At 49.7% G+C, this 13,444-nt stretch overlaps 1 protein-coding gene across 4 annotated transcripts in view; it reads right to left on the bottom strand.

Moving 5' to 3' along the window:
* Window positions 1–13,444, bottom strand: part of Taok3 (TAO kinase 3) — a 161,149-nt gene that overhangs the window by 1,959 nt on the left and 145,746 nt on the right. For all 4 annotated transcript variants that reach the window (XM_040731174.1, XM_040731173.1, XM_040731175.1 and 1 more), the window contains 3 exons: window positions 10,614–10,853; window positions 8,111–8,323; window positions 1,311–1,493 (listed from right to left, as the gene is read on the bottom strand). In XM_040731174.1, coding sequence (XP_040587108.1) covers window positions 1,311–1,493; window positions 8,111–8,323; window positions 10,614–10,853 — 636 coding nt within the window. The remainder of the gene's footprint in view (window positions 1–1,310; window positions 1,494–8,110; window positions 8,324–10,613; window positions 10,854–13,444) is intronic.

Here is a 13,444-nt window from a genome sequence, read left to right as displayed (position 1 = left end):
TATACACATGTATGCCAGCAGATGGAGCCCAGAGGTCTCTTTTGGAGTTTTCCTCGGTCACTTCTCATCTTGTTTTTCAGAGTGTTACTGAACCTGGAGCTTATGTTTCAGCTAGACTGGCTATCCAGACAGTCCCTGGGATTCTCCTGCCTTTGCCTCCGGGGCGATTAGGGTTACAGGTCTGTGTTGTCCCTTTCAGCTTCTATGTGGGGAACTAGAGACTGGAACTCAGGTCCTCATGCTTTCAGAGCAAGCGTTTTGCCCATTGAGCCGTCTCCCCAGCCCTGGAGATGCTTGTGTGTCCACACACGTGTGCATTCGTGTGCATGTTCATGGGGAAGCCAGAAGGTAATGTCTGGGGTCATTCCTCAGACACCAGCTATGTTGTCTGTCCAGATAGGGCCTCTCAGTGGCTGAGTAGGCAGGGCTGGCTGTGCAGCGAGCCCCAAGGACCCAGTGCTGGGCCCATACCTGTGCTCCACTCACTACACCTGCTTTTTTGCTTGCTTGTTTGTTCTGATTTGCTTAATGTGGGTGTTGGGAACAGAACTCAGATCTTGGTGTTTCCACAGGAAGCACCTTCACACTGGGCCATCTCCTCAGCCCCAGCTTTGGGATGCTTCACGGCACGGTTTCCACTTGACACTGCCTATAACACTGTCTATAGCAAGGCATAATTTAAGAGGGATAACATTTAGTATATGTGGCAATACCAACCTATCTTTGCTTTTACTCTTTTTCTAAAGAAATATTTTTATTTAATTATTTATACCTATGAAGTGTCTGGGTTTAGGTATGTGCATATGAGTGCCGTGTCTGTGGAGGCCAGAAGAGGTGTCAGATCCCCTGGAGCAGGAGTTATAGACAGTTGAGAGCCACCATGTAGGTGCTGGGAACTGAACCCTGGTCCTCTGGAAGAACAGCCAGTGTTCTTAACATTTCTCCAGTACCTCATTTTATTTCTTATTTAAAGAGCCCTGCGGGTAATTTTTTTTTTTTTTGCTGGAAGAAATTCGAGTCTTATTAAACTTTTTTAGGCTCCTTGGCAGCCAAGCTGGCATCCCATAGTTCTTATGTAAGTGACGTCATCCAGCTGGCTAAGGTGGCAGGCTTCCAAGCTGAACTCCCAAAGGGTGAATAACCTCCTTGAGCGATCGAGTCCCAGGCTCGGAGATAATGCCTACTTCTCTTGGGCACCAGGGATAAGTTGTCAGCCTGATCCCTGGCCATTAGGGAGGGCTCCACTGCAAAACCGCCACCCTCTGCGACCCCAGCCCCACTGCACATACGTATCCCCACGGACTTCCTACCTTCTGCTCAAGATGCGCTCTGCGCAGAGACACCCTCTGCTCTAGTTTCTGCAGCTCGCGCTCGTGCTGGGCCTCCGTCTGCATCTTGATTTTGCTCTGGTAGGCGTTGAGCAGCTCCATCTCCTGCTGGAGCTGTAGTCTCAAAGCCTGGCACTCTGCCTCCTGCGCCTCGTCTAGCCGTAACTGCGGGTACAGAAGACACACGCTATATATGTATGTATACACACACACACACACACACACACACACACACACACACACACACACACACACACACACGGCACCCATGCACACCACTCTGGGGACGACTGGGAACAGTCTCCTTGCTCCGACATAGGTGGAAGGACAGAAACTTGACGGATACTGCAGTTTGGATTGGAGCCAGTGGAGTTGGCCTGGGTGGCCACAGGATCCCTGAAGCCTGGCTCTGCCACTCTGGGGTGGCATTTTTGCCAATTATTTAGCCTCCATTAGTCTCATTTCTTTCTTTTTTTCAAGGAAACAATGATAATAATTCCCACTAAGATTTTTAAATGAAAGACTCCATATAGGATCCTGATCCTGAGACCCCACACTTACGGCAATGCCCAATAAATACCAGCTATTCCATTATTTTGGTTTTGACAAGACTGTGTCCATATTTAAACACCTTTAACTATAAAATCATGACACTTTTTAGATATGCTTATTGTCACAGAAGTGAATTCAACAATAATTCATACAGCCTGAAGACCATGCCACTGTGGCTGTTGTGACTGAACAAATCATGCTGCCCATGGCTGTGCCTTCACATGGTCACTTCCTAACCACCAGTCCAGAACCCTCTGGGTCCAAAAATCCCACTCGTTGAGAGCAGCTGATAACCTGAGGGAGCATTTTGCTTTGAAGCAGTGGGATCTAAGACTATCCATGCATCCTGGCCCAGTTCCCTTGCTTCCAGTGGTGCGCCTCAACTTTACATTTTGTACCGAGATGCCCAGCTCTCATGTGGAGATGGGTCAAGTCCACCTGCAGAAGCATGAAGGCTCAAGCTCAAAGAGGCTCCTGTGTCAGATCATTAGCAGAGCAGAGTTACATCCTCTGTCATAGGCTTGGGCACATCTCCGCATCAGCCCCTCAGTTTGGCTGGGATTGCTGGAGTCAGAGCCTCTGGATCACTGTTGCTACCCTGAGTTTCTCTGCCCCTCTCCACACAAGGTCATTTCTCCAGCACCATCTACGCCGGATCTATGCCTGACAATGTGTCCCAGCATCCCTGAAAATGTATCCCAGCGTCCACAGTGGGAAGTGACTTTGGAAACGTTAAAGCTACTTGGAGAGCATTATCTTTAGTCCTGTGGGAAATAAGTGTGTTTCCCGAGTCCCACCCTAAGCAGTCTATGTTAGAAGCTGCTAGAGAGGACAAGCCATTCGCTTCCCATTTCCATTGGAGGACATAGGCAGGGCTGCTGTACACACACAGTCAGTCTACACAGGGTTGCTACACACACATAGTCAGTCTACAGCCAGAATAACCCACAGATGATGCTGAAATGTCCTGTTGCTCCCAGGGAAGACTGCTGTGGATTCTCTCCTGACCGGAAGGTTCTTTACCAGGAAGAAAACAGCAGCCCAGCCATTCTCTGCTTCTACAAATTAGCCACCACGAGCCCCAAATGAGCATCTAAGACTTTAGACCTCCAGTGGGCAGTTTAGACCCTTGAAGTATCTCCCTCTGAGACAGGGTCCCATGCAGGCCATACTGGAGCTGGAACCTGCTATGTAGCCAAGGATGACTGTGAATTTCTAATCCTCCTGCCTCTACCTCCCAAGGGAAAGTGTGTACTGCCATGCTAGGATAATGGGTATGTACTGCCATGTGGGGATTACAGGTGCACACTACCAGGAAGGAATTATAGGTGTGTACTGCCATGGAGGGATTGTAGATGTGCACTGTCATGCAGGGATTACAGGTGTGCACTGTCATGCAGGGATTACAGGTGTGCACTGTCATGCAGGGACTACAGGTGTGCACTACAACAAAGGAATTATGGGTGTGTACTGCTATGCAGGGATTGCAGGTATATACTGCCTTGCTGGGATTAAGGGTATGCACCGCCATGCTGGAATTTTAACAGTAACAAAACTCAGGACTTCCTGCACGCTAGACCAGCCCTCTGCCTCCTGAGCCATAGCCCCAGTCTGAGAGTTTATGTTTCTGGCATTTAGCTGTCCTCAAACTATGCTCTGTGCCAGCTCTGATCACACAAGTCCAGGTTCTAGAAACCCTAGGAGTTCCAGATTTTGGGATTAATCACCTGCAGTCACACATACAAATGCACTCACTCTAAGGTTGACAATAGTGTAGGTGAATATTATGCTTGCTTCCTACAATGGCTTAAACAGGAAAGGAGGCAAGGGAGTGTGCAGTGTAACTCAGGGATGGCCTAGCATACGGCTCACAGCCTCCACTCAAGATGTGATCTCCCACCCCACAATGCTGGAAGCTGGAATGCTACAGCCCCAGGCTGTGTCTGTTTATAAATAAAGGGTTACTAGGGCATGCAGTCTGTCTCTCTGTCTCTGTCTCTGTCTCTGTCTCTGTCTCTCTCTCATACACACACACACAATTTCTGGCTGATCTGCAAAGGTGAGCTGGGTAGTGGGATGGACACCTCATGGTCCACACAGCTTCTCACATTTATAATTATGATTTGTCCCTTTATAGAAAAATTAAGAAGTGCCAACTCTCCTCCTAAGCAGTAGCTAATGTGAGCCTCTGGTTCGCACAGGTAAAGGAGGGATTCACAGAAGGTTTTTAGAGGTTACACCTGACTGGTGGCCCAAGGCCACTGGTGGACAGCTGTGACAGCCACACTCAGAGTCACCTCCTCCCTATTTCCTAACAGGGCGTTGCTATCCTCTTAGCCCACATTCCTGACCCTGCGTCTGCCAATTTACATAACATGCTCACTAGACCCTTGCTGCGCAGCCAGGCAATGCCACAGGTGCTATGACTACAACTAACTGGACAGGAGCCAGGCTGGGGTGTGGCAGGGTTGGCAGAATCCGTATGGGGCATGCACGAAGCCCTGGTCCTGTCTCCAGCCCTGAATAAACAGGGTGTGGTGATGAACATCTGTAATCCAAGTGCTTGGGAGGTGGGGAGGCAGAAGGATAAGGAGTTTAAAGTCAAACTTGGCCACATAGTGAGGTTCAGGCCAGCTTGGGCTACGAGACCCTGTCTGAAAACAAAACAAAAACCAAGACAGGAATCCTACCCAGTACTATCCCCTTCATCTTTCTCTCTCCTTAACTCTCGTCTTTCACTCATTGTCCTCCACTTACATCCCTCCTGCTCCGCTTTCTGCTGATCTTTGTGAGACCCCTTAGTGACCTCAGCTCCCGGCAGGGTCTGCTGCTGTTGAGTACTTCCTTTCTTGCAATTCCTTGCCTGTGGCCTGGACTTTGTTCCTGACTTCGGAGCCACTGTATAGCCCTCCCTGTGGTTTTCTCCTCACTCTGCTTCTTTCCCAGCTAGTCCCGGGCAAGCAGGACCTTTGGAAATATGGGCGCTCCTGGGCTTTAGCCTGGGTCTTCCTCCCGAGGGCTCCTGGCTACTCCAAGAAATCTCTTGGGCAAACCCTGGCACAGCAAACTTGCCTGGGGAGATACATTCTCAGTTTTGTCTCTCGGTTTCTTCTGTTTATCTGCTTGACATTCACACCTGGGCTGTTTCCCAGACCATGAGTTCCTGTTCCCTTTCCCCAACCCGTCCCACTGTCTTTTTAATAAACCATCACTGTCACCTGTCATTAAGGTCAACCCAGACACTTTGACCCTTCTTTAATCTTCACTCAGCATCTGGGCCCTGTCACCAAGTATACTCCTTGAACCTCTAGCCTGTCTCTCAGAGATGGCCACCTCTCCCCTCATCCCAGCACCGTGGCTTTATCGTAGGAGCATCCCCTTGTGGCCAAGCAAGAGCAAAAACACCACAGTGGTCTCCCATTGCTCTTGCCATCTCTCAGACCATTCTCCATGTGTCTCTGAGGGATGGTTCCCAGACAGCAGTATGATGCAACCTTGTCCCCTACACTTTAGTGACAGTGTACTGTGCTGAGGCCTGTAGACCCGACTGGCCCCTGTGCAACCATCCTGTCTTATTCCCAGGCGAGATCCCTAGCTCTCCACATTCACCACAGAACTGACGCCTCCGAGTTCTTCAGATGGGCTACAGTGTTCCCACTCCTGCAGCTCCTTAGCCTAAACCGCTGTGGTGGTGAGGCTGATGCGGTCACTCCAGACCCGTTAGCCCTGTGGATCCCCTGCCGCCTTCTTGCTTCTGCCCTACTCCAGCACAGCAGCCCCCTTTTGATACTCCTTCCTTCGTTGTCTCCAGAGGACCTGGTTGGGGAGTGGGGATATATCTTATTCACCATGGTATCCCCTCCAGGGATGCCTGGATCATGGTGTAGACAGTCATAAACACTTGTTGGGATGGATGAATGAACAACACCCATCGGCTTAAGAACATGTTGAAGCCTCTCCCTACTGGCAGGAGTGTCCTTTAATTGTCCCCTCCGCTTGCTACACATCTGTCTGCCTCTACTGAAGAGGATGGAAGAGGGAGTCCCATGTCCAGTTTCTTCTTTTTATGGACAGGGCCTCATGAAGCCCGGTCTGGCCTTGAACTTGCTATGTGGCTGAAGATGAATTTGAACTTCTGATTCTCCTGCTTCATCTTCCAGTTGCCAAGATCACAGGTGGGTGCCACCGTGCCGGTTTATTCGGTGTGGAGGATCAAACCAAGGGCCTCATTTATGCTAGGTAAGCACTCTGCCCCCTGAGCTGCAGCCACATCCCTTTGAGGGGAAGATACCTTCTATTCCCACGGCTGTACCACACTGGCTAAAGTCACCGTCCAGAGAGGGGAGGTCACAGGTTACTGCTCTCGAGGCTCCTGCACATTTGAATCCTCTGGTGCCGTCTGTGACTTGCTCTCTCCTGTGCCCTCCTGATCTTTGGTTACTCAAGCTCTTTGATCTACGTCTACCCAGTCTTCAAACATGGATGGCTACCAGATCCTGTCCCCAGCCTGCTTCTCAAACTGGACACCCTGACCCCCCATCCCAGACCGATCCACTTACTCTTAACTGTGACAGCTGCCCCCACAAGGCAAAGGCATGGGACCTTTTGTCTTTAATCCTGGTATCCTTTATGACTTGTAGATTTCAGTATCTACATCTCTCCATATGGATACCTACAGGGCTCAGTGCCACCCTAGCCAACTACTGACTGTGCCAAGCATCCGAATTCACCCTCTCTCCTCAACTCTCCCAGTCTCCTGTTAACTCCTCTCTGAAACTCAGTTCTCTCTGCCGCGCCTCCCAAGTGTCCCCCAAACCCTACCCAGCCTTCACCATGTCCATGTGCCTGCCTCCCAAACTCCCTCTTGTGCTGTGGAAAACCCCAGGACTCATGGCAACTGCACACTGGCCATCGGTGTCCTCTTGTGGTAGAGTAACAGCTCACCTCCTGCCTTGGAGGTTCTGACCCTCACTCCACCCCCACGGGTTACTCCCTGAATGGTCAGGCTAGCCATTCATTCTCAGACCCTTCGGGGCTTCAGCATCTTTGAGAACTGCAACCTCAGGTGGAGCTAAAGTTTCTTTTTAGTAAACCACTGGCCATCAAGGCTGGTCACTGTGAGATGACCTCATTCAATTACCTGACGGACCCATTTCCTAACCTACCAACAACATCCTTGGGATCCTGGGATCTTGGGACACAGTGGAGAACCAGGAGAGACTAACCTGGGAATAAGACAAGAGGGGCACATGGGGCTCTGAACCCCCTTTCTCCTCCCTGCTTCTTCCTTCTTTTCTCATCCTCTTTTCTTCTATCTCTTCCCCTTTTCCTTTCCCTCCATTCCTCCTTCCCTCCTTTCCAGTGCTTGGGGCCCTCCTGCAAGCGGTCTACTGACGAACTATATCCCTTGCCTTTGTTTTGCAAGACCGGGTCTTCCGAGTAGTTGGGGCCATCACATCCCTCCTCCCTCAGTCTTCCGCATGCTGGCATCACAGGTGTGCACCATGGCTGCCAGCCCCATCCCCCTTCTTGAACTCTGGCTCTACCCTTGCGCTCTGAGCCCCAGGTGCATGCTCTTCTCATCTGGACCTTTGCCCACGCACTTTTGTTCTCCAGGCATCTCCAGGCCAGCTTCCCTGCTCCTCCTTGTCCTTTCAAGGCCCTGGGTACCCCAACAACTAAATATTCAGTGTGTCTGGCATTAACAGTCAATGATCTGACTTCTCAGCCTCCCTGACACAACATGAGACCCTGTCTAGCTATCTCTACTGTCTCTGGACCCAGCGCAGCATTGCCTGGGGAGGCTTGGCCAGAGTTTATTTAGGAAATATGTCTGTCTGGGTATGTGTCTCCCTTCACTTGACCATGAGCTCGGAGGTGGCAGGGCCATGCCTGGCATTGTGGTGGTGGTGAGTAAACCTCTGATGAATAAGCGTATACACAAATGGTATCCATCCCACCTCGCCCTCCCTGTGGTCCCTCCCACCCCCCGCCTGGACTAGCACCACTCCTTCAGCTCCATCTTATGAGATGTATTCCAGTGAGTATCCGCATGGCCTTGGCTTTTCTGCGTCGTCATTTTCTCCATTCCTTGGGCAGGAAAAGCAGCCACCAATATATCCTAAACCAACATATCCCAGGAGGTGCTTGGGAATGAAAGCTGGGTCTTGAGTTTCCTGGAAATCCCAAAAGCTCTCGAAGAAGCCGTGGCAACAAACCTACCCACTTACCGCCTGAGAAGCCATCATCTCATTTATACTCTGTTCATACTGCTCTGCCAAAATGGCCAGTTTTCTTGTCTGCTCGTCTTTCAGTGTCTTTAAGATTGTTTTGTGCTCATTCTTTGGAGTGACTTCCAACTGGTGATTTTTGAGTGCTTTGTACTGTTTGGTCTGTACTTTGCAAGTGTCCTGAAACTGTTTTTTAATTTGCATTTCCATGGCCTGGCAGAAAGAAAAAGAAAAAAAAAGGGACAAAGAGAAAAAGAGAAACGAGTCAGTCCACATAGAAGTCCCTGGGCTACACGACACAGAACAAGCACGGGACTCCCACACGACAGCCATCAATCCAGAAAGTGACAGGACAGTGCATGCTGGAGGTAACACTATCAGTGCTCTGATTTTTTTTTTAACACAAAATGGATGGAAGTGATTTTGAATTGACAAACAAACGGCTTTAGGGGGAAAAAAAGGATTTTAACAGGGGAACTACGATCTGTGAGTAGATTGTGGAATAACCGGCTGGCAATTATTTCCCTGGTTTCCTCCAAGTCTTCAGTGGCTCCCATTGTTCACTGTGTTTTGATTCCTCTGGGTGAGCATGCGCACATCCATGTGTGCGCTGTCTCCTTTCATTTCCAAGTGAGGAAGGGGGTGATGCTCTACAGCCAGCTCCCCCTGCCCTGGCTCAAAATGTCTCCCTGAGATATCAATTAAAAAGCACTTCACATCCTAACCTATACCCCGGTGACTTCAGTAGAAACTGAGAGAGGAAAATGACTTTGGTCTTTGATTCTGATAAGAGTATGCTTTTGGGAGGTGATTATCAAATTTCCACTCTGGAAAGTGGGAAGAGGAGTATATGGCAGGCACAGGCCGCTCTGTAGTCACATGTCACTTGGTGAGCACTCAGGGCTTCGGGTGGCAGGGGTCATGGATGTGCCTAGCGTTTGCCTTTGAAGGGGCACGTGCCAACGTGACTAAGGGTGGTCTGCATCTGTGCCAGAGCTGACAACTGTCCTCTCTTCATGACACATGCCAGCAGCTGAGGACACATAACTTGTCAATTAGTGCCACGCTAGGATTAGCTGGAGGCTGCCAGGGCCAAAGGGTTTCCTCTATTTATCCCCCCACTGCAGCCCGGAGAGCCAGTTCCGATTCTCAGGCCCACGGCAGATGTCGCTAGTGAGCTACACCGGGTCCTACTAACTCTGACCCTGGCTTTGTAGTCTTTATTTACGCGGCAACCTTGAAGATGGCTGTTACCATCACAGCTTTGTCACTTACTGGGACTAGGACCAGGGACAGTTTTTTATCCACTTTTGCTGGGGGCACTTGTGCGTCTGTCTGTGGGGGTCAGAGGACAACTGTGGGTAGGCGCCTCAGATACCATCCACCTTGATAGAGTTTGGTAAAGCCTGGGGCTGCTAAGCAGGCTAGGTGGGTGGCCAGCCAGGACCAGGGAGCTGCCCAGAAGGTCTCGGGTCACAGACATCGGGTTTTTTTGTTGTTGTTATTGTTGCTGATCTCCCCCCCCCCCCCTCATTTTCCTGTATAGCTCTGGCTAGCCCGGAACTCACTATGTAAATCAGGCTGGCCTAAAATGCACCTACCTACCTCTACCTCTAAGTGTGCAACACTACACCAGGCTCAACCTTTTTTTTTAAACATAGGTTCTAGGGCAGTGTGGTTTTCTCAACCTTCCTAATGCTTCGACTCTTTCATACAGTTCCTCATGTTGTGGTGACCCCCAACCATGAAATTATTTTTTTTGGTACTTCATAACTGTAATTTTGTAATTCTTTGTGCTTTCTGATGGTTTTAGGTGACCCCTGTAAAAGGGATGTTCAATCTTCATAGGGATCACGACCCACAGATTAAGAACCACTCTTCTGGGGGATAGAACACGCCTTTGTACTTGGCAACGCTTTCATTTTAAAGTTTTTAGTTTTATTTTATGTGTATGAGCGTTTTGCCTGAATGTCTGTGTACCACTTAAGTAGCTTGGTGCCCTCTTGAAGGCCAGAAGAGGGCATCACATCCCCTGGAACTGAAGTTACAGATGGTTGTGAACTGCTGCGTGGGTCCTGGGAATCAAATCTTTGTCCTCTGGGAGAGCAGTCAGTGCTCTTAACCGCTGAGCCACCTCTCCAGCCCCTCCTTACTGTCTTTCAAAGATTATGATTGGCCCCTGGCTTAGGGAGACAGCATACTGAACTACAGGGAGGGCCGAGGACACTGCAGCTTGGATAGTTCCAGAACTGCTTCTCAGCTTGCAGAAAGAGCCCTGGACGCCACAAGTGGAGGTTCTGATTCTGTGGCCCCACCCATTTGCATAGGTATTGGATGCCACTCGTAGAGGTTCTGATTCTGTGGCCCCGCCCATTTGCGTAAGGATTGGATGCCACACGTGGAGGTTCTGATCCTGTGGGGTGGGACACAGACAGGACACTGTGGCCCCGCCCATTTGTGTGAGGCTGTTCACCGGGTTCGGGGTGTGTTGCTGTTCCCTTACCTTTAAGTTTTTCGGCTGTTGCCGAAGCTCCATGACGTGCTTCCGGTGCAGCTCCCGCTCCCGCCTCTTATTGTACTCCAGCTGGTTCTCCAGCTCCGTCTGGTGCTGTAACCGGATCAGATCCATTCGGAGCTTCTGCAGTGTGTGCAGCTGTCTGTACTCTAGCTCTCGGGTGGACTCGTCGTGCCTGATCAGCATGGCGTGCTCCATTTCCTTCTGGGTCCTCTTTTTATTTAGTTCCTGCATCCAGGAGTAAAAGATGAATGGAGAGCGATGAGAGGAGGGGAAAGGGAAGGACACACAACACGGTGAGGGATGGCTCTTAGTTAAGTCCATTAGTGTTTGCAGCATGACTTAATGAGATCAGAGGGGCAGTCCCTGGGGCACAAGATGGAAACTTCCCAGCGGTCATAACTGTACTATCTGGGAAATGGGATTAATACCCCCTGGTTCTTCCTGTCGTACAGAGGGGCTGTGGGTCTTAGATTGTGCAAGGCTTTGGTGTGTTCAAGCTAGGGGCTCCCACGCTGGCTACCTATTAATGTAAGGAAACACATCCTCAAATTCTGACAAGTGTCTGGGACCCTTGCTTATTTCAATTTTAAAGCCTTCTCCAGGTGACTCTTGTTATTCGATCAGAGTCAAGATCTCCAGGTTACTCTGCTATGGTACCAATGTTGAGAACTAATATGGGAATGTCTTCATTGCCCTCGGCTTTTGGGGAAATACCCTGTTTTTGTACATAACAGAAGCAGGCCAATTATCTATTTTTTAAAAGCAGAGTTTAGGGCATGCTGGGAGAAATCGAAGGACAGCATTTCCCTTTCATCTCTCCCATGGCAGCCAGTCTGACCATTTCTACATCTAACACTCCATGTTTTCAGTTCTGTCTTCCTTCCTTCCGAGAGTAGGGAAGGATCCACCAGGAAAAACAAAAAAGGTCAAGTGAAAGGTAAAAAACCACTAACTTGAGATTATTTTCATCTCTCACTCCAAACTGGGTGTTGATCCTCAGGCTGTGGGATTTGAACCCAGAGCCTTACACATGCATGGCAAGCCCAAACTACTCTATCCCCAGCCCCTCAAGGCTATTTCCTCAATGCACAAAGACCTAAACCACGAGGCCTGGATTCATGCCAATGTACACTAAGCGGTGGCTGCTGCCCTAGACTTGGGGGCCCTTTAATGGTGAAGCAGGCGCTGGTCTCACAGCTGCCTGGATCCAAGGTGGGTGGAAAGCCTAATTTGGACCAGTCTATTTTCTCTCCTAGGAATTTGGAGCTGTGACTCAGGGCCAGTTATCGTTGTGGTGGCTGGAGTGACGGCACACACAGGAGCTATGGGATGGTCCTCTGCTGCTGTGAGGGGTGAGGTTTAGATAAAGCTAGACTTTAGAAGAGAGGGAGGAGGGGGAGAAGGGGAGGGGGAGGCAAAGGGAAGGGTAGAGAGAGAGAGGGAGGGAGAGAGAAATGGATGCAGTGAGTATTTTGTACCCAAGTCTTGGCTGCATTTCAGCCCATCTCAATGTCCAGCTGTATTGACTACTACTGAGGATTTCTGTTTCATTTCAGCCCATCTCAGTGTTCAGCTGTATTGGCTGATACTGAGGATTTCTGTTTCATTTCTGTTCTGCGCCTTCCCCCACCCTCAGGACAGAGTCTCACTACTTAGCCTAGGCTGGCCTGGACCTTGCAACTTAGACCAGGCTGGCCTCAATCTCACAGAGATCCACCTGCTTCTGCTGTCTGCGTGCTGAGATTAAAGTCGTGGGTGGCTGTGCTAACTGCTTTTGAGTTTTATTGGCACTTTTCCTGTATTTCTACAGTAGCACTTCTGGTTTGGACTGAAGTCAACTCAAATGAATTCCAGGTAACATGCAAGCAACAGAGCCTTAACCAGCACAGGGAAACAGGCTCTGTACAAATTTAAATGGGAGAAAAATCAGGGCCGGGAAGGGTGCTCCAGAGGGGGTGTGTGTTATCAAGTTTTGTGGAAGAAAGCTGGGAGCTGGACTTGGCAGGGGACCAATTAGGTGCCTAGGCCCTCTCAGTATCTGTGAGGTGAGGAGATGTGAGGTGTTTATGGTGACAGGGATGTTAGACACAGATGTGTACAGGTGCTTGCAAGTAGCTTGCATTCACTGGCCCTCCACCCATAGCTTCTAGCACTAGAGCACCACCATAGACCATTCATTTATTCACTCAGCAAACATTATTATACACGTGCTATGTGTCAGAGGCTGGAGCTGGAACAAGGGCATCCCTGGGGCTCAGTTTTTAGTGCAAGAGTAGCTACAGTGTAAACAAGGTTTAAATGTTTCAATTCACAAAAGCGGATTCTGCCAGCTTCCACCCTTTTCTTTCTATTGGTTTCTTTTTGCTTCTTTACAACAACCACCAAATTCTTCTTTTAAAAAGAGTTATTTTATGTCTATGAGTGCTTTGCCTGCATTGTATGTAAAAGGCACCACATGCGTGCTGGAAGAGGCCAGAAGATGGATCGGATCCCCTGGAACTGGAGTTACAGATGGTTGTGAGTATAGATGTGGGTGCTGGGAACTGAACTCAGGTCCTCTGGAAGAACAGCCATGCTCTTAACCACTGAGAAATCTCCCCATCCCCAACTAAATGTCATTTTTTCAAAGACTAGTGAGTGGCCCCTGGGTGGTACCACAGGAAAGTGGCCCTTCCCACAGATCAAGTGATCATATCAAGGACCCATGCCAAGGAAAGCACCATAAGTGGATGAAGGTCCCTGTCCCACAGTCACTTGAGCCACAGTGCTGAGCTTTACAGCCCCACACCCACTCCAGAAACCCAAGTCAAGCTCAG

The sequence above is a fragment of the Mesocricetus auratus genome, unplaced genomic scaffold (assembly GCF_017639785.1).
Source record: "Mesocricetus auratus isolate SY011 unplaced genomic scaffold, BCM_Maur_2.0 Super-Scaffold_100025, whole genome shotgun sequence".
Taxonomy (NCBI): domain Eukaryota; kingdom Metazoa; phylum Chordata; class Mammalia; order Rodentia; family Cricetidae; genus Mesocricetus; species Mesocricetus auratus.
The sequence above is the reverse complement of the archived record's forward strand: the minus strand, read 5'-3'. Positions and strand labels throughout refer to the sequence as shown.